Source organism: Dermacentor silvarum, chromosome 7, assembly GCF_013339745.2.
Source record: "Dermacentor silvarum isolate Dsil-2018 chromosome 7, BIME_Dsil_1.4, whole genome shotgun sequence".
In the NCBI taxonomy this organism is placed as follows: domain Eukaryota; kingdom Metazoa; phylum Arthropoda; class Arachnida; order Ixodida; family Ixodidae; genus Dermacentor; species Dermacentor silvarum.
In genome coordinates this window covers 39,967,207-39,988,904 of record NC_051160.1, presented here as the reverse complement: position 1 = coordinate 39,988,904, position 21,698 = coordinate 39,967,207, and the positions used below count along the sequence as shown (strand labels likewise).

The window sequence follows — 21,698 nt, the reverse complement described above, 5'->3', positions numbered from 1 at the left end:
TATGAAGAACGTGCGAACCTTTGCCGTACACCCTAGGGCGGTGTACCGTAGCGACCATAAGGCTATGGTCCCTGTGGTCACTAAATAAATGAAAACCACCGGATCATATATATTTCTCATTGTTTAATAGTTCAAATAACCAATTACACCATCACATCTTAATATTCACAAATGGAAATACATAATTTCCACCATAGTACAGCTTCGCTGGTCTTCTATCTCCACCCCAGTGGAAGGGCTGGCAGTTTTTAAGTAACAGAACGTCCGGCGCCGCAATCCTCGTTTGATCTCGCAATACACGAGTGCGAAACGTGGGGTTACAGACGGTGTACGCTCTTCCTTGCGGCCGTGAAAGAAGGCGCTGGACGGCACGCTGTGCTCCGGGAAGGTTCAGTCGGCAGAGCTCAGTTGGGCTCCATGCGAAGAGCGATTAAAACCCCAGTGTCCGATGCAATTAGACGTATTGAATGCCGTCGGTATTCGTGATCCATGTCATACGCGCGAAATAAAACTTGTCAAACACACACACACACACACACACACACACACACACACACACACACACACACACACACACACACACACACACACACACACACACACACACACACACACACACACACACACACACACACACACACACACACACACACACACACACACACACACACCACACACACACACACACACACACACACACACACACACACACACACACACACACACACACACACACACACACACACACACACACACACACACACACACACACACACACACACACACACACACACACACACAAAATGGAGGTCGCTTAAGCTTCGCGTGTAAGAGTGGAACGTGATAGCGCTATCGGGCCCCGTTCGTATCGCATTTTTTTTTCAATGGAAGCGCTTCCCTTAAGACGATCCCCTAAAGTCGGATTCACTTTCAAACAGAAATGCATTCCTGGGAAGACGTTTTTCCAGGGGCAATATAAGTATATAATATATTAATATTATAATATAAATAATATATAATTGTAATATAAATATATTAAAATGTGAAGGGCCTAGCACCTTTTTTTCCGTTATTTTATTAATTGTTTGCTATTGCCCCGACGCGCGCGTGTGTCCAAAATGCATTAGCTAGGCGAAGTAGAAATTTGACCTGCCCAGGATGCGAGCGCCATCTGGATATCATTTTCGCAAGTGAAGTACCCGACAGCGCGGCTGTAGGTCTGGTAGAAATGCTGGAAAAGGGGTTCGTGTTTCAGTTTACTCGTAACAGAATTATGTTTTCTCGTACATTCAAATTACAATCCGACGCCGAATGGTAAACAATCCGATGCCGAATCCGACGCCGAATGGTAAAGTCGCACTTTACCATTTTTCTGACAGATTTCACTGTGAGAAATTCAATGTTTGTTCACCAAAACCTTACCAGTGTTTTGGTGAACAAACATTGAATTTCTCACAGTGAAATCTGTCAGAAAAATGGTAAAGCCAAAATTCTGCAAGCAGGCAAGGAGAACGTACCCAATGACCTAATTAGAATAATATGGGCGCCCGCTCATAGTGGACTCACAGGGAACGAGATCGCCAACGAGGTCGCCCGAGGACTTACACACCGGGCCCCAGCGCAGGCATCCACCCTGTCCAAAAAGCGAGACTTAACCACATACAGAGAAATTATACAACACTATAGAATGGGCAGGAGAACTTTTCCTCCCCCCTATAGATCTCTCACAAAGAAGGAAGAAGTAATCTGGCGAAAACTGCAGACGGGTACCTTCCGAAACCCGTATATCCTACACAAATGGCATCCTGAGGTGCACTCTTCGAAATGCAAAAACTGTGAAGGCATAGCGACCCTAAATCACATGCTCTGGCCTTGCCCAGCGCTAAACGGTCTACATGGGAACAAAGAGTCATGGGAATCCTCCCTTCATAGCCAGTAAGAACAAGCCCAAAACAAGCCATCTGTCAAGCCCAGGCCGCCGCCGGAAGCCAACTGATTCCGGCCGACGTCTAAAACCCCTCACCCCGATCACCCAGACTCTCTGACGGGTGCAAATAAAGATTGCACCACGTGGAGGGCCTGCGCGGTCGGGTTGGTTGGGCGATGATTTTCTCCTCCACGGACACCGACATCGCACGCCAACGCCGACGCCGGATTTTCTGCGACACGGACCCATTAACGCTGTCGCGTTAAAACCACGATATGATTGTGAGAGCCACACCAAAGTGGGGGACTCGGGAATACATTTGAGCTAGGGTTCTTTAACGTGCACCCATTGCACGGTACACCACGTTTTCGCATTTAGCCCCATCAAAACGCGGCCACCTCAGCCGGGATTTCATTCCGTTTCCTCGGGCGTAGCACCGCAACTTCAAAGCTACTATGCCTTCACGGCGGGTTTTATTAGTTTTCATTAAGGCTACACGTCTAAAAGCTATCTCTGCACAACTCGTAAAAAGGCCAAGGTGGTATGAACCAAGACGGCAATATTTCCTAAAGAAATATTTAAGAAAGGTGTTGCGTGAACCACGCTTGGGGAGTAATTTCTTGGTATCGGAGTGCCATAGCAGCAAATGTTAAACTTTGCTGGCATTTGCTCTGGGAAAGCGTCCTGAAAGGTGTAAGCCAACCAAGACATGCAGACTTGATTGACCAAATTTAATTTCAGCAGGGACGCGTGTTAGCAGGCGGAACCTGATAATTATCCATCACTCTCCTTTTTTTTTACAGCGGAGCTGTATATGTCTACTCTCCCATGGATTTTTAATGTCCGTGCCTCAAAACTCCCGCGCCCTTATGAGGAGGCAGAGCAAACCAGTAAGGCATGTGCTGACACCTGGCGCAGCAAGAGGAAAGCTAGAAAACGGGTGGCGAGTAGCAGACAAGATCGCGCCCAAAAGGCTTCCCGTAATCAGCGGGCTCGACAGGAAGACGGGTGACGCGAAGCGGAGAATGCGGCGAAGCGCCGCAAGTACCAAGCCAGTAACGAGCACAAGGGTGCGTATGCTAAATTCCAGAGTGACGTTTTGCATACATTTCGGATTCGATCAGTCATGCGGTGTGCAACTGACTGGGGTTCGAGAACGATTTGATCGTGATTGGTAACGTTCGAAATGTCGATCGAGAAGCGTGAATGTGATGCGGTTTTGACAGCTCCTGACTTAGTCAGCTGCTCGGTTTGGCTGCGCCGAGGGAGAGCTAATGGCCGTAGAGCGCATCGATCATTTGGTGCATTTCCGCGCCTGCACAAAGAATCGAATAGGCAGTTAGTATGTTGCGTGTGATGGTATGGGGAGGCCGCATGTAGTGCGTACTGCCGAACAACAGCTCCGCTGGTAGCTCACATTCACAGAGTGGAATGACTGCGATGTTTTCTGCCTTCTACTTGATTGAGAGACATAATTCGAACTTAAAAATCACTAATAAAGGTTACCAGCTGAAGTGTCGGGGTGCAGATCACGCAGAATACAGTGCATGGGTAGCCTGCTTCACGATGATAATGACTTTAGCGTTAGTTAAGCGCGAAAGTGTGTTGAGGAGTCGAGGAGGAGAAAAAGTCAGAGGCCTGCGCGGCACACGCAGCACAGTCACAGCCTAAGCTGGTGGAGCGGCTCAAGAGTAGCGCCAATTTCGGCACCATGCACAACAGGGTCATCGCGGCAGTCTCTTCGCCTCGTTTTGACGAGAACGATTTGAACTGTCCGCCGGGCGTCGACGGCGAGCAGCGGTTTGTAATGCTCTCTGACCAGCAGCCTGCTGAGCCCGATGATGCCTCGTTGTAGCCATGCACGTAGCTGTACGTTTTCAGGCACCTTAACTAGATGGCGCCACATAATGGTGGACGAGATTTGGAGCAGCCGCCTGTTATTGACAACTTTGTATGGGAAGGGTGCAACAGAATGACCGGGTCAAGGAAAGGCGGAGGCGTAGGCGTACTAATTAGGCGAGGTCTGAAGTGGCGAAGGGTAAACGAGACATGTAAAGAGCATTTATGGATTAGTGGTACATGGCAAGGTAAAAAGACGTGGCTGGGAGTAGCTTACCTGTGGACAGGTAGTGATAGCAGGGAAAAAAATAAGGAATTGGTCGATTGCATTAGAAGCGATATTAATGAGTTCAGTAACTCGGGCCAGGTGATATTAGTGGGAGATATGAACGCGCACATGGACGATTTAGACGGATATACTGATTACAACGGCTCTCTAGTGCTGGATTTGTGTGATGAACAGAACCTTATAGTAGTTAACAGGGAGAATAAGTGTCATGGACAGGTAACGTGGCAATGCGGAAACAGGCAGTCATGTATCGACTACGCCTTAGTCTCAGAAATGGTCTACGAACAACTGGACCAAATGATAATAGACGAAAATGGAAAAAATAGCCTGGGAAGCGATCATAGACGTTTAGCATTAAAGTTTGGGAGAGATACCAGCGCAGAACATGAACCAATAGCCTCACAGTTTTTAAAAATGAATGACGAGCAAATAACAGAGATCGCAAACAACATAGAGAAGAAAATTGAGGCTTTTCCTACAGCAGTCTGGGAATATAAGGAACTGGTGGAGGTTATGCAGCATGAAATAAGGCGGACACGGCAATACAATTGTTGGATTGGAAAGAGGAAACCACGTAAGTGGTGGAACAAGGAAATTAAACAAGCTATAGAAGAGCGTAAAGAGGCATCTAGGGTTCATCGAGAAGCCAAAAAGTTGGGATTACAAGAAGAAGAGGTGCTCCTTAGATGGAATACGTACCGAGAAAAGAAAAGGGTTGCGAGTGAGCTCGTGCAAGAGAAAATTAAATGCGCAAGTGAACGTTGGGTGCATAACATTCACAAAAGAGACAAAGGCGCCCCAAAAAGATTCTGGAACCATATAAAAGCACTCGGAGCTCCAACTAGAAACTCGCAAACGGCTATAAGGGATGAAGACGGTAACATCTATGAAGGCGATGATGCGCTGCGGTACATCACAGACGTTATCAGGCATAACTTCGGTACGAGAAAAAGCGTAGTTCAGACAACAGATCCAGCAACAACAGAGAGGCCTGAGAGATCAAAATTCAGCATAGAAAGCTTTTATTGGAAAAAGGCAGCAGAAAATGTCCCTAACAACACGGCAGCAGGACCCGATGAAATCCCAATACAGCTAATCAAAAACCTCGGTCCAAAAAGCAAGGCACTGCTGACTAATGCCATAGAGCAAGTGATTAGAACAAAGAATATTCCCGTTGGATGGCGTGAAAGCAAGATGAATCTTATCTACAAAGGCAAAGGAGATAAGGATAAGACGAGCTCGTACAGGCCAGTTACAGTAACGTCGGTGATATATAGAATGGCAATGCAAGCCATAAAATTAGAACTGTCGAAGTGGGTGGAAGAAAACGGTGTATTGGGGGAACTACAGAATGGGTTCAGGCCAGGCAGACGCTTAGAAGACAATATGTTTGTACTAACTCAGTGCATAGAGATTTCAGTAGCTCAGAAAAGACCTTTATGGATAGCATTTCTAGATATTAAAGGAGCTTATGACAACGTAGACAGGGAATTGTTGTGGGATATTCTTCAATACGAAGGCATAGATGACGATTTCGTGGAGCTGCTGAGGGAGATATATCGAGACAACCAAGTACAAGTGGCATGGGAAGGCCGAAAAGGAAATGAAATGGTGGGAATTCACCAAGGATTGAAGCAAGGATGCCCTCTGTCACCATTGTTGTTCACGCTTTACGTCAAGGGCATAGAAAGACGACTGGAAAACAGCGAATTAGGTTTTGATTTATCCTACATGCGTAATGGACAAATGGTGCAACAGAAGATCCCTGGACTGATGTACGCAGACGACATTGTGCTACTAGCGGACAATAAAAAAGATTTACAGATACTTGCGAATATCTGTGGGAACGCAGCGACAAATCTAGGCCTTAAGTTTAGCACAGAGAAATCAGGGATTATGATCTTTAATGAGCACACGAGTAACTTCGTGGTGTCAATTCAACAGCAAGTAATACCCATAGTGAAGCAATATAAGTACCTCGGCGTACACATAAACGAAGGAAAGAATTACTCAAGCAACCACCAAGATAATCTGAAAATAAAGGGGAAGCGGAATGCAGCATTAATGAAACACAGAGCACTGTGGGGCCACAATAAGTATGAGGTGGTGCGTGGAATCTGGAAAGGAGTAATGGTGCCAGCGCTAACATTCGCAAATGCCATTATATGCTTAAAATCGGATATATTGGCGGGTTTGGAAGTTAACCAAAGATCAGTAGGCCGGTTGGCTTTGGGAGCACACGGTAATACGACAAATGAGGCAGTGCATGGAGACATGGGTTGGGCCTCTTTTGAAGTCAGAGAAGCACAAAGCAAAATTAGTTTTGAAGAAAGGCTCAGGAACATGGATGAAAATAAATGGGCGGCTAAAGTGCACAAGTATCTCTACATGAAAAGCGTGGACACAGAATGGAGGAAGAGGTCAAGGAAGTTGGCAACCAAGTACAGGATAATCGAAACTGTAAATAGACAACCAGGGATCATCAGAAAGAAAGTGAGAGAAATAGAGACCGTGAATTGGATGCAAAGAATGGAAACGAAAAGGACAATGGAGATTTACAAGAATGAGAAGAAAGAAATTAGAAGGGAAAATCTGTACGATAACACAAAGGGCAGTGCCTTGCTATTTGAGGCTCGAGCCGGTTGCCTAAGGACGAAAACATATCGGAACAAATATTCGGAATTAGATGAGACATGTGTATGCTGCAGTAAAGATCCAGAGACCACTCAGCACATCCTAATGGAATGCGACGGGATCCACCCAGCGAGAACCGTAGGTAACGTGCAACTCCCAGAAGCGCTTGGGTTTAAAGTGGAAGGAAACATAAACAGATCAGCCGTAGAGATCAGCAAGAGACGATTAGAGTACTGGTGGAAAAAAAGTAGGGAAAAGATGGATGCGACCTGATCTCTTAAAATCATAGGCAGCGGTACAAGGTAAATTTTTGAAAAAGAAAAATAATGATAGGTATACAAAAATGCAAGATAAAGAACATGTATAGTATACCTGATTAAATCAAGCAGGCTAGGTGACTATTTGTCGCCGCCCCGTTTCAAAGGGGATGCCAATAAATCATCATCATCATCATCACGTTCGGGATCGCGTTGATTGCGCGCCTCGTCTGAATCGCATCTCGTCGTCTGTGCCTGCGCACGCTGCGTTTGCGGGCACCTTAACTAGATGGTGCCACTATACTGGCGGAGGCCCGGGATCGCGTTGATTGCACGCCTTGTCTGAATCGCATCTCGTCGTCTGCGCCTGTGCGCCTGCCAAGGGTGCGTTTATAGGGCATTTTACGCTGCTTGATAGCAAGTGCTTCCGTGGCTCATTGGTAAAATATCCGACTCCCGCGCAGCGGGCGTGGGATTGATCCCGGCGGGGACCGTGTACTTTTTGTCGCATTTCCGGCGATAGCGGTTACGGTCACCAGCGGCGGAGGCGGCGGCGGCGGACACCATCGCGAACCGAAGCGGCTATTGGAATGAGCTCATAATACCTTACGCTGTAAAACAACTGGTAGAGACGACGCACTAGGACTGATGGTTATCAATATGAAACACTTCGTTGACAGAGCTTATCGTCTTAAAGCACCTCCCCCCCCCCCCCCCCCCCCCCCCAGAATATAATGACGTCGTAGCGGACAGCTTTGGGTTACTTTTACAGCCTTGGGAATGAATAACGTTCATTAATAACTCACTGAGTACTGTTCTCGCATTACGCACCCACCAAAATTGGCCGCTGTGCCCGGGAACAAAACCCGAGACCTCGTTCATAACCGCCGGAACTATGCCATAAGTCACTGTGCTACCGCGGCAGGTTATGGAGATGAGCCAATGAACAATGAACTTGAAGTTATGGAAGAATGGTTACGTCTGTTAGGTTGAAAGATAGAGAGAGAAAGAGAGAGAGGCCATTGGCTTCTGAGGTCCTCGACATACAGGCCCGCGTGTGCAAGCAGATATCTGAAGCCATGAGAAGAGCACTAGTAAATAGTTAGCAATGATCTCGGAGGCAGTTCTGCAATGTCAGCTGTAGATGAACTGCCCAAGTAAAGGAAGCGGCGGCTTCAGCGCATGGAACGACTCTTTGTTACTCGGCGTTAGCGTGTAGGTATACACTTAAATGTTTTGTATCGCTCATGACGTTTAACCGTTTTCTCCTCGTAAGTTATCTAATTTCCCGACAAACGTAATACTAGATCCCAGGCAAAGGTCATGTGCAAGATGCTGGAATACATCCGATAATTTACCTGGTGGGCTCGTCCAGGAACAGCACCGGTGGGCTGTACACGAGTTCTTGCGCGAGCATGACCCTCTTCCGCTGACCCGTGGAAAGGTTCTTGACGTGCCGGTTTTCGCAGGTGTCCAGGCCCCACAGCTTGAGGATTCTTGACACCTGTGTAAGGTAACGGACTGATTGAATGACGTCTTTCAGCCTCGCATAGCTGCACACAAACTGGGGCTATATTACCACGAGTACCACGAGTACACGAGCACTTTCCCGATAACCGCCTTTCACCGGTTAACAAATTTTCAGTGTTATCACCCAGCTCAAGGCACGCCTTTCCGTAACGGAAGTTTGTCAAACGTTATCGCTGGTTCCATATGTTGTTTATGTTGTCGCCGAGCCTCGTGCAGTCAGATTGCGTGTACGACGAGAATGGTGGCGTACATTCTAGAACTTGCGCGGGCACCAGTGATTACGCTGAAAGGTTCAATGAGTCATGTACAGATAGCTGATGCGTCTGATCCAAACATCAAATTACTACGACCATCAACTGTGTTGCAAATTGGGATAAAAATAACGTGCACTGAGGTACTCCCGCAGCGAAAAAAAGAGAAAAAACCAAGAAAAACAAGAGCGTGCCGACTGCTGCGGCTATCACAGATACGAAAGCACGATTTCACTGTCTATAAGCGGGCAGCCGATGGCTAGCTTGCCCGATCAGACTGATTCTATCATATATAAAAGGCTTCCATAACTTCTCTTGCTATCAGGTCACATTGGAAAAATATTCATGACACGCGGCGGATGATCACAGAAATGAGACGACTCTCCAAACCGGACCTGCGAATGAGGATGTCGGCGAAGCTGTTGCCGAACTATCACTACAAATGCTGAGAGGGGTATGCAATGCTTTATTGATGGTTGGGACGCTTGTTTTGAGCTTGTTCTTTATTGAAACGTACGCTGTTTTGCATGTTGTAGGCACGATTCCAATGAATGTATGCACTGTTCGCTTCACTTTACTGAGTGCTTGTAGCCTCTGCATTATGAGAGGGATGAGCAACTGCATGTTTGCTTGCTAGGGGGGGGGGGGGGGGGGGAGGCGTATGAGTCATTGCTGATGATAATTTTTGTTCATGGACAGGACACGAAAAATGCCGACCACAGAGGCTTCGATGAAAAAAAAATATGAATTCATAAGCTGGTTTGAGTGTCGTTTGCGGTAAACTTCGCCTCCGTGCCTCCACAACACTAGATTCGCACGCTGCAGAGACCAAGCTGCACGTGAGAAGTCTAGGCTGCCACAGCGTTTCCCAGCCGTGGGGAAACATGTTTTGGCTATGGGGCCGTCTCGCGTGACCGCGCAGTGCCTGGCGAAAGCGCGCCGCCACCTCCGCTGCCGTCACGTGTTGCACACGCCGTGTAGTGAGGACACCAATTTCTCCGTCGTGAGAATGCCCCTACAAGGTATTTCAAGGACGCGCACCTACACTCTCACACCTGGAAAATACCTGCGCCCACAAACTCTGAAGGCACGACATCCGGGATCATTTGTAATCCGACAGACTAATCTGCTTCTCGGTTACGCCATGAATTGCAAAATGCACTCGCGGCATCCATCTCACTTCTTCCTATGGATGTAGCTTGTAAACTTCAAAATGCTTGCTAGCCGGGCTTGTGGGGTACCAACACATGCTTCCGCAAACAGCGTTTATGTTTCACAGATGCTTGACTGCCTATATATTCCGCGCTCGCGCAATAAACATATCCGTTGAACGTCGGCGCCTGTGTCGTGTGCTCCTTTTTTTGTGTCCCGTTTTTGCTCTGTTTGCTGAAGCATATAGCTTGTAAAGTCGAAGGAAAATATGTCTGCCGGCCAACCGCCCACGCTCGCAGAGCACGCCATCATATAATTTCTGTCGCTTGCTGCTGCGACAGAAACTATAAAGCCTCATTCAGCCGAAATTGCGAAAAAGATTAAATAATAAAAAAATTATTTATCGGGATTTACGTGCCAGAACCACGACCTCATTATGAGGCACGCCGTTCTGGGGGGGGGACTCCGGATTTATTTTGACCGCCTGGGGTTGGTTAACATGAACCCGATGCACGGTATACAGGCGTATTTGCATTTCGCCCCGCCGAAATACGGACGCTGTTGCCGGGATTTGATACCGCGACTGCGTGCTTGGCAGCGCAGTGCCAGAGCAGATTTATTCACAAGCGCGATAAATTTAATCATAATCGCCACGAGGCTATTTAAACAGTGCCATCACGAGGGCCTGTCCCAGTGACGTCAAACTGTCACTGCTATGTGGTTAGCTCCGGTCAATCGAGCCCCGCATGCCCGCCAGTTTTCTGTTTCCGACCGTTACTTCATCAAAATTTCGGCTACCTTCGAATGCACTTTCCTGCCGTTGGGAGAAAATCTGCGACTGCGTTTCGGCAATCGGTTATCAGTTCTGCATATTCGATGACCCGCCCAACTCCCCTTCCTATTTTCAACGACAATATCAGCAACCTCCGTTTGGCTCCTGAAACGCACCACCGTCTTCCCATGTCTTTCTAACTGGTGGTGGGGATGGTGGTAGCGGGTTGTACCGTTGTAGCAACAGACGGATTTAGCCTGGGGATGAAGGCCGGCAATAGCTCCGCCTGAGCGTCTCTTACAATATCAATGCGGTGTTTCACCACATGTCCATCATACAAGTCTCTCTTGAGAATGAGATAAGGAGACGTGAAGTTTTTTTTTTGCCGGCTATAACTGATCCTTCGGGGAGCACAGAGATCACCCAATGTGACGCCTGCCAATTTGAGTTTCGTCCCTGGCCGCGCGGTCGTCATCATTGTTTCAGGTACTTGGTTCTTGTTCAAGGTACGGCTCACGGTTGCTGAATACAGAGATTGCATGCTTTTGAAACGAAAAGCTGTTTTTGACTCTTTCACCCGTTTTCATGTTCGTAGTTTCATTATTAAGTACAAGGGTTTCATGTCGTCAGCGTACCATGCACTTAACTCTATGAAACGCAGCGCTACAGATGTGCTGGTTAACTGCTCTGTTTTTTACCGAATCACCCAATGAAAGAACGAATGGTACCTAAATATTTTCGCAACTGCAAATATACGCCGCCCAAGGCATCATTGCTTTGATAAAGCTAATATATTTATATGGAAGCATTTGGCTATTCGTTTATATGGACAATCGTCATCGATGGTTCCTGCGCAATTGTGACTTCTAAGACCGTAACCTGCCACTCATCACTCGGTAGTGCGCGGCATGTGCTCCGCAGCGGAGCGCCTCCTCAGCCGGTCAGCCGTTCGGCGCTTGTGCCGAAGTGTTGCTCACTGATTGCAAGGAAAATGGACCACGTGCTTACCAAGGCACTCCTCTTTTTGTAGGGTACGTCGGAGGGCAGTTTGAGCTTGGCCGCTGCGTCCACTGTTTCGCGCACAGTCAGGTGCTGCAGGAGGTCCTCGCCACTCGTGACGTAGCTGCTCAGCTTGCGGAAGCTTCTTTCCTTGAACGGCTGACCATTGACGAAGAGGTCCGCTTGGAAGCTTCTGGTTCTGCGACGCGACGAGAGAGAGAGAGTGAATTGAATGCAAGTTTCTAATGAAATTAGCATTATTTGAATACTTCAAGAACGTTTCGCTCTGCGGGTTTCTGTCTAACTCCTTTCACGGCGTTGACTTATACAAGGCGCGACTTTTACGGCACTACAGATAAGTGAGAAGGCAGGCTCTTCTATACACCGTTTTTTTCATAGGACCGCCATATTGCGCATCCAGTGGTGCCATCTATGAACAGTCAGCAATGCTGGCTCGGGCGAGAGCTCCGTGTTGAATGCCAGGAAACGCTTGGCGGTAGTTTCAGGTGGTTGTGTTGGCGTTGCGCAGGTCTATTCAATTTGACGTGGCGTCTTCTACTTGGGACACGGTTCTGCGAGAAACTGAACTGATCTAAGTCGATAGTGTCGCCTCGGCGATAGTGTCGCCGTCAGGCGCGCACTGATAGACTGGTTGAGCGAAATCGAATGAGCTGATTGGCTGGTTGAGCCCTACGTCACGCGAAGGTGATAGTACAGCCGAAGTGATCGTCGCAGAATGATTCCCCTGGCTGCAGTCGGGAGGGCGTGTTTAATGAAGCTTTCTCTGTGGCATCTCATGCCTCTTTGGAATACTAACGCTTCGTGAGGTGTGAATCGGCTGGCGCGATGCAACCGCGTCACTGGACTGTGAAGCTTGGAATGTTACTTGATCTTAGTGGTCTGTGACATAAGAAACTTTTTCTAAACAGGATCTAAATTGCTGTAATAAAGGAACACGCTGCTTACTGGAAGCCGGCAAGCGCGTTGAGCAGAGTCGTTTTTCCGGCACCAGACGGGCCTATGACGGCTGTCATCTCTCCAGGACGCAGGCTCCCGCTGATACTGCGAAGCAGTTGCTTCGTGCCTGCAGATACGTATTAGGCTTAAAGCGACGACGACACTGTAGAGAAACAGCTAGATCAGGTTAAACCGATAAGGTATTTTTTTCAAAGCTCCATTTCATCGATTTCGCGCTAATAGATTGATTATAAGAAGATTTCGCCTAGGTCAAACTTCCATCTTTCAAATTTCACGTCGAACCCCAGCGCCATTACGTCAACGTTACGTCACGGATTTCGAAGTATATTTTTCATAACTGGATCACTGCGACTCAGTATTAAATGTTCTTGAAACTTCCTCACTTCAGTCTTTGGCTCTTTCGGAATACAGTGTAGTTAATATTTACAGATAACAAGTCATCCAGGCACGAATAGCATGGCCTCAAGGTCTATATACCAGCTCGCCATGATGTCATGGCGACGTCGTACGGGAACTTTAAGGTGGCGTCGCCACCTGACTACCATTTTCGTTTATCGCTTTTCCGGGCTTACGAAGCTTCTCCTCAGGGTAAGTCACATTTCTTGGTATTGTAATGGAGTAATTTACTAACACAGCTCAATTAATTTTTGCTTTCTTTTTAGCGTCTCTGAAACCTGTAATGATGGTACATATGAATAGCCCCCAAGAAGGTTTATTTTCGGTGTAAATATGCGCGACACATTGAGAATAAGCATAATCAACGAAAAGACATAAATTTTTGCAGAAATTTTTTCAGCAATAGGGGGAAACACCAGGCGGAAAACTGAAAGGGGATGAAGCCAGATTCCCGATGAAGCCACAGGCGGCTTCATCTGGAATTTTTTACAGACAGCTCTCGAAATACGTGAACCATAGACGTACATTTTATTTGCTTTACGCCATGTGTGAACAAATTACCATGTCCGAGTGCATTTCAACGTTTTACATAGGTATTAGTGCTGAAGCTCTCTAATTCGTCCCCGATGAACACCTAGAAGGGAAGCGCAGTCGAGGACGGCAGAAAGTCAGGTGGGATGATGAGGTTAGGAAATTCGCAGGCGCAAGTTGGAATACGCTAGCGCAAGACAGGGGTAATTGGAGATCGCAGGGAGAGGCCTTCGTCCTGCAGTGGACATAAATATAGGCTGATGATGATGATGATGATTATAGCTGAGGCTCTCTAATTCGTCCCCGATGAACACCTAACTCACCTTTTCCATCCGGAACTTTGTATACGAGATTCTTCCAGCTGATGATTGTTGGAGCCACAGGTGCGTCGATACCGTAGAGACCATCGTCGACTGCGGCTGGCACTATCTGCGGCTTCATCTCGATAGCAACGTCTGCGGAAATCAATAGATAAAGACAAAAAAAGGAGAAGTCAGCCTAAACACCCCAAAACGTTTTATTGCCGTGAGAGTGAAAAACTGGGCACCTGGTTCTCAGTTTGGTATCTAATGAGAAGCATTAATATGATCACTTCCTGAGCTATTTCGTACGGCGGGCTGAGTAGTATGGTTTAATTCCCACTGGTGACGTAGTGCCAGTGGGCGCGACTCTGTATTGCGTAATGGAATAATAAATCGTGACATAGAAGCTTTCAGTGCAATGTCGGCTCATAGGTATTTCCAAGACCCAAAGACTTACAGCGCATGATATTCAATCACTTCATTGATTTTTTTATTTAGGCTACACCATTTTGGCATACAATTCACGATACATTTCATTTCCCCTTCTCTTCTTATTATCCGTTGCGTACAGTGGCCTATCACCGATGTACCAACGGTGTGCTGTCCAACAAACCAACTACGATGGGCTCAAAGAGTGAAAAATGAATTGAACCGTTGGTAAAACGCAGCCCGTGGTTGAAAGATAAATACATGGATGAAAGGACAGGAAGGTTGGTCAAACCAGGAAATCCGATTTGCTACCCTACACTGGAGGAAGGGGGAGGTAGAAAGAAAAGAAAGTACAGAGAGAGGTTGAAGAATGAGAGAGAGAGCACGGACACACGTTTCTAGCCGGTCACATTCGCAGCCCAGGATCATGCGGAGCACAATGATTACCATTGAGGGAAAAAGTCGTAGTTAGCAGAATATGTTGTAGTTACCGGAAAAACGACGGCGCCGAGTGAAACGAGAACGACAGGACAAAACTGGTGTTCAATTTAGCGGGTGCCGAAACAAGCCCGTCTTCGCACGTTTCTTCCCTTGAACAGCATCGCTTCGTTGAAAATAAATCACAAAAAAACTTTGCTTTTCTCTCGGTTGTGTATCCTTCCGCTAAGTATGCGACGTTAACTCTCACATAGTTCACGTTTGCACATATGAAGCCGAATCCACGAATTCTTTTTTTTTAATGATCTCTTCGTCACTGGACGTTGACCTAGGTAACATAATGATGCGCTCGCTGTCACAAATACAGGATGTATCTGCTTTCTGTCTTACGTTCTCACTGTTTCTGGACATTATATTTCATCATCTCTATAATAATTATTCATATTTTATATCTACTGCAGGACGAAGGGCTCTCCCAGCGTTCTCCAATGAACCCTGCCTTGCGCAAGCTGACGCCGTCCTATGGCGTCGATGCCAGAAATAATGTATGTCGTATATAGCCCAAGCAATAAAAATTCTAGAATGACCACTAGAGATTCGAAAAAAAAACATGTCTTTGCCAATATAGTGTGCCGTTACATTGCTTGAATGCCAATCGCATTACCATCGACAGTGATCGTGAGATGGGTTCTCCAGGAATTTTAATGCGTAAGCATTCTTAGGCGACTCAACCAGGAAATCTGTCCGTCGGTCTGTCTCTCCGTTCGTAACGCGTAACACGGTGCACCCCATTAAGAAAAACAGAATGAATTCGAAAGGAAAAACGTTGGCGGTGGTGAGTTTCGAACCAACCAGCCCACGCTCAGAAGTCGACTGCCTCACCCACTGGGCTAAACAGCCACTTTTTTCTTTATTGGACGGAATTATCCGAAGTGTCATGCGAAAATTAGTTGCATTACATTTAGACACACATGAAGAACAAATGCACACATGCTACGCAGGCCAATGAAAGATCTAAAATCGGGCAGATTAACACAAGCGTCCAGATTCGAAATCTACTAGGGAACGGAATCAGAGGTTCCAACAACACTACGCCTTTGAGCTGCCTCTTCTCGAAAGACGAGATCTGGTTGAGCGAGGTGGCTCGGCATGTCTGTCATTCATGCGGCTTCTCAATAATGGCTAGAGTCCTAATAGCATAAACAAATCATATGGCGCATTACTGATTGTCTTTTTGAAAGGAAGGAACCGGATACCGTAAGATGTGAGAGGAAGTTTTTTTTTATAGTTCTTTGTAAGATGACCCAAAAATAGAATGCGTCACGACAAAGAATAAAGCAGTGTTCCGTTGTCTCGGGTTGGTTGCAAAGTCTACAATTTGCATTCCAGGGTACATATAATCCTTTCTCATGAAGCCATGTTTTAACTGGCAAGCACGATCGAAGAAGGTGAATATATCTGAACCCCATGAATGTGTTACACCGGCCGTACAAAACAAATGTCAAAGGAGACCAGTTTCTATGAAGGCTTCCTTCGTTGAATGATTTGGTGATGGTGGAATAAAAGCCATCTCTAGGAACACAAGTAGGGACGACTTGTAGACATCAGGAAAGTTCCGGTTTTGGCAAAATTTAATGCCAAACACGCCACATTCCCGATACGTTTCGGTGGTCGCGGGATGCGCCTCCCGTAGGGGTGTTCCTTCACCGACCAAAATGTCACCGATCTCTGAGGGTTGATGCGCTTCACGTCGCGCAACACAGACCGATAAGCAGTGAATGAGTTAATAACGGTGATAAGGAGTGATGAGGGATTATATGGGTCTCGATCATCGCGGGTGATAATGGTTCGACGCGAATGGATAAGGTGCTAAAGAGTGATAAGGGCTTATAATGGTCGGAGTAATTCTGATAAGGTTGATAAGAACAGATAAGGGTTGATAGGGCTCGGATCAAGTCCGGTGAGGCTCATAAGGGCCTATAAAAGTCGGATCATGTCCGATAAGGTTAATAACAACCGATAAGGGTTGATAAGGGTTTATACTGGTCGGATAAAGTTCGATAAGATTGGTAACGATGCATGGATATGAGCAAGGTGCACAATGCTTACGCTTACTTAGACAACTCCAGTGGAATTTCCGCGTAACCTTTTTCACAGCTAGCTTGAATTATTAAATTTACATGTGTAACAAATGCGCGCTAACCCTTGGAAATACTGAAAGAGGTATCATCCACGTGCCGTCTGCAAGAATCTCATTTCACAAGGTAATTCGACGGTTCATCGAAGCAAGACGATATAACGATAATGAAGATACGTGCTATGAACCCACACTTACCGCAATAATACAAAGAGATGCATTGTGGGAATTCGGTGTGATTATTTTGTAGCTGGCCGCGAAGATACGTTGATAGGCCTGCAACGATTTCTTTGAGATGTTGCGTGCAATAAAGACGGGTGCGAATTTGCAACTATGTAGCAAGCGATGATAACGATAATTGCTAGCAATTACTTGCAACACGCTGACAGTGTAGAGAAGGAAGTAAAAGGCCTTGAAACTATGGCTTGCGTCTCACATATTCCGTGTGCGCCTAACGTGCAATTGAGGAAGTTTTCTAACTTAATAATGCCATTCGCTTTTCGGGGAAAGGAGCGGATGCCAAGAGCGGGCTGGTGAGGCAGACGCTTTGTTTTCCAGGCCGCTGAAGCGGAAAACAAAAGACATACTTGCGGGTGCCGAGCGCTCACACGCACGCACGCACAAACATATACACGCAATGAGAGACAATAGTTCAAGCTGTAGAAGGAGTACAATGTCTACGAGGATGGCTCTAGTCTAACCCAGATGCTTCGCAGCATGCACATGCGCACACACACTAGATCCATCTGTTTGCCATCCTTGGACGACACATTCGCGGGCTATCACACGAGAACTTCTGTCTTGCGTTCGCCCGACCCAAAATGTCGCCAGGGAGAAATCTAGGTACTTCTTGCCGGGGAATGTTGTGCCTTGGCCTAGGTACTACGGAGCACGGTGCACTTTGCCGCCCCTCCCTATACTTGTTTCCGTTTAACGGCCGCCTAAACATCCGTCCAAACGGGATCATTGCGACCAATATCCAGTCTCTAATAGCAGAGTGTCAGTTTTTTTTTGTCGTCACTGATTGACCCGTGTAACTGGGGCGCGTGTAACGTAACGTTGGCGCCGCTTCGGAGTGCGTCGGCGCTATGCCAGTGGCACGGTCGTCGGCGGCGGGAGGAGTACGTGGAACATGAGCACGCCTTGCGTATGCGTCACCCAGCCTTGAACAACCACTTCAATATAATCTGCGATTGAATACTTAACACTAAAGGAATTACCAGTAACAACGTGCCCTTATTCATTGGTCTGCGGCCATTAATGTGGCCTCTACTTCCCTCCAAGTAACTATCATTTGTTTGGATCAGTCAAACAGTTTCTAGCTGGTCAGCACTTCGATAGCGACGATGAGGTTGAACAGCCTGTCTGGTTGCATCGCAGCCATGAGTGGGCATGGACATTGCGTTCCTGCGCTGCTAGTAGCTGGGATAAATGCGCTAGTTTTAAGGAGATTACCTCGAGAATTGAGATGACTTCCACGCGTGGTAATGTGTTTCGTAATCCAAAAAAAAAAAAGGTCCGCGTTTGACTTGAGCACCTGTCGTACTTGGCAACATGTGTAATTCATTTTTTATCAATGGGTCTGTTCCGACAAGTGCTAGCAAATGATTTTTTTTTTTTGTTTTGCCGAGATAGGTGCCTAAGAATTTTCCTTAAGCCTTATGGCATTGCAGATGACGCTGAAAGTTGTACGTGTATCGCATTCGTAGCTGTGTGTAACATATCAGGGAAGTAATCAGCCGTTGAGCAACGCCCCATGGCTGTATGGGACGCCGACTACGGTTTCGAAAGCGAGCACGTTACATGCCTCCCAGCTTTCGAAACATGCAGCCATCCGCATGCTGAAGCGAACGTTTCTGGTTCGCGCATTGCCTCAACTAATGTAGAGTGCGAGGCAGGAATAGGCGTTGGCCAAGAAGAGCGCGTACTAGCGCACTCTTCTTCCAGGAAGCGAGCTAAATGACATTAGAAACAGGTTTGGAATGTAGCGATGCGCTACATTGGTTCAGTTGCTAGGGCCTGTCTGCTTGCCGCGTGCAAAGTCATGGTTTGGAGACACGGATTTGGCACCCGCATTTACAGTGGGTGTGGAATGCAGTAGAGAGCACATACATTTAGCTGACATTTCGACGAAACACATGTGGTCAAAACTTAGTGCGAGTCTTCGTCTAAGGTGTGTTCACTCTCAGCTTTGAACCCAATCAATCAATCAATCAATCAATCAATCAATCAATCAATCGATCAATCAATCAATCAATCAATCAATTAATCAATCAACCAATCAATCAGATCCCAGAGCCATCACGTCCGTGGGACGTCAGGGCGAGATGGCGCGTAAGTTGAAGGCGGTGTCGTCACCAGCATTTCGTTCTTGCGCCTTTTGTGGCTTACGAAGCATCTTCTCGCAGTAAGTGCGGATTTGTTTTGTAATTGCGCAAGGGCAATTGGGAAATGCAGTTCAAATAACCTTTCAGTTTCGTGTTCCCTAATATTGGGCAATAGCAGTGGGAACACCACCCATTCGTCAGTCAACCGGTCTCTACCCGCTCCCCTAATTTGGAAGGTTGGGTTTTCGGGTGGAGCGCATTTATATATGGCGGATGTTGTGGGTTCGGATCCCATCGGTGGCAAAGTCGTTTTTTGCATCCACTTTTATTTCCCTTTAGTCTATCATTTCGGCACTTCAATTAAAACTACAAGTAAGTTCCCCCATGATTTCCTTCGCATCGTTATCGCTTGAATTGATATAATTGCGACTAACGAAAATCAGACCCCTCAGTTCCCCTTCTTCTCGTTCATATATATATATATATATATATATATACATATATATATAAAGTTGGAATAGAATTGCTTCCCAAGATTTCACTCCCTCCTCCGCAAGACACAGAGCGCTAATGTGCAGTCATACCTGGTAGATTCGAGAGTTCCATGGCAGAGCGACGAGTCAGGCTTCCCATGAGTCACCGGCCAGCATCGATGAGCGCTGCTTGCAGTATCCTCCCTGCGCGAGATAGACCAAACATGAGATGTCATATCCAGCACGTCATTCCAAGTACACTCGCAACAGGACCGACGGGTGGCTCTCCCAAAGCTCCGTTTAATCAACGATGCGGGTACGGCATTTGTACAGCGCACACCAGTTTTTCTAATCTCCCGGCACTTATCTGATTCTCAGCCACCGCGGAATGATTATTACTGTGATAGCAATTATATGGACACTCCAAGCGAATCTTTGCCGTCATCGTCGCCGTGAGGTTCCTGTATATATTTAGATATAAGTATGCCTATATGCCACGCTATGCTATGATAAATGCGGTATATATAGGATATATTGCCGCACGATTCTATCACTAAAGTTGCTCAGAAAAGGTCTTACATTCTGGACAAAATTATTCCCTAGAATTTTGAGAATAGCAGCCCACAAGCAAATGTCATGAACAAAAACAGTCACAGCGCATGCCTTTCCTCCTAAATTTTCCAATAGCTTGTATATTAATAGTGCGAAACAATAACAGAGCTCAAACCTGAAAATGATGTAATTTTATTGGCGCGGCTGTGCACTACCTCCGGGATACGACCGGGAAAGACGTTTGAAACATACCCAATACGGTAAGGCGGTGATAAAGTCGCTAAGAAAGACGTTGCCTTTAATTAATAAACACAAATGAACATGTCCGATGGCAGGATTCAAACAGAGGTCGCCTAGCACAACAGCTCGTTTATACTTAGCTGACGTTAACTTCTATTCATACTGCCACTACAGCGTCAAGTCTTTTTCTTTTGGCACGCATCCAGTTACTATGTAACAGACAACTTGTTATCAGCTCTACGCGTTTATTGAAGGGCTTACTCTCTGACCTTCTACTCATTAGAAGGGGCTATTTTTGCCCCCAATTGGCTGCACCTTGTACACTAGGATGACCAAGGAAATAACACCGCACGCGACACTCCATTGTTACTTTAACTTCGCATCCACGTGCGTACCGCAAGACGCAGTGAACAGAGATACAAGGACATATACAAGCGAAACCGATGCTAACTGAGTCGTGACGAGGAGCTATGTTTAGCTAAGCTGACGCTGGTGCTATTGCTGCGAACTTATGTATGCCATATGCCATATGTCTGCCATTTTAGGCATGAGGAGGTTTTGTTAAGAATCACATGCCGTATATACCTATTTACTAGAGTCATCCCTAACTTCGAGTGGCAAGATTCCCTGTGTTGTTTTTTATCTTCCTTTAGCTTTTCTTCCATCTAATTCTACGCCTAAATTCAAAGCACAATTGTGCAATATTTGGAGGAAATCATCCTTGCTCATACTTGCGAACTTAAAAATAAGAAAATTGCAAAATAAAATAGCTTTTAAATACACGACGTCGATAGGAAGGAAAGGAGGGCGCATGTTGGCCTTCGGCGTCGCCGTGAGGTTCCGTATACTGTATATTTAGGTATATGTATGTTATATGCCACGCGGTGCTATATTACATGAGGTATGTGCGGGTTATATTGCCAACATAATTCTATCACTAAAGCTGCTCATACCAGGTCTTACATTCTTTACGAAATAATTCCTCAGAATTTTGAGAATGGCAGCCCACAAGCAAATGCCATGAAACAAAACATTGACAGCGCATGCCTCTCATATCAAACATTCTCAGACTTAAATATTAAAAATGCGAAAAAATAACAGAGCTAAAAACCATAAAATGGTGTACTTTTATTGGCGCAGAGGTGCACTACCTCCGGGATCAGCCCAGGACAGAGGTTCGAAGCACACTCGATACGGTGAAGGGGCGGTAAAGTAGCCAAGAAAGGCGTCGGCTTTTAATTAATA

The 21,698-nt window shown here is 46.4% G+C and overlaps 1 protein-coding gene across 4 annotated transcripts in view; it reads right to left on the bottom strand.

The window, feature by feature from the left end:
- Positions 1-21,698, bottom strand: part of LOC119457931 (ATP-binding cassette subfamily G member 4-like) — a 96,850-nt gene that overhangs the window by 27,945 nt on the left and 47,207 nt on the right. For all 4 annotated transcript variants that reach the window (XM_037719697.2, XM_049670564.1, XM_037719699.2 and 1 more), the window contains exons 2-6: positions 19,773-19,865; positions 13,879-14,010; positions 12,617-12,734; positions 11,660-11,849; positions 8,305-8,450 (exon numbers count right to left, since the gene is read on the bottom strand). In XM_037719697.2, the coding sequence (XP_037575625.1) occupies positions 8,305-8,450; positions 11,660-11,849; positions 12,617-12,734; positions 13,879-14,010; positions 19,773-19,821 (635 nt within the window). In that variant the 5' untranslated portion in view covers positions 19,822-19,865. The remainder of the gene's footprint in view (positions 1-8,304; positions 8,451-11,659; positions 11,850-12,616; positions 12,735-13,878; positions 14,011-19,772; positions 19,866-21,698) is intronic.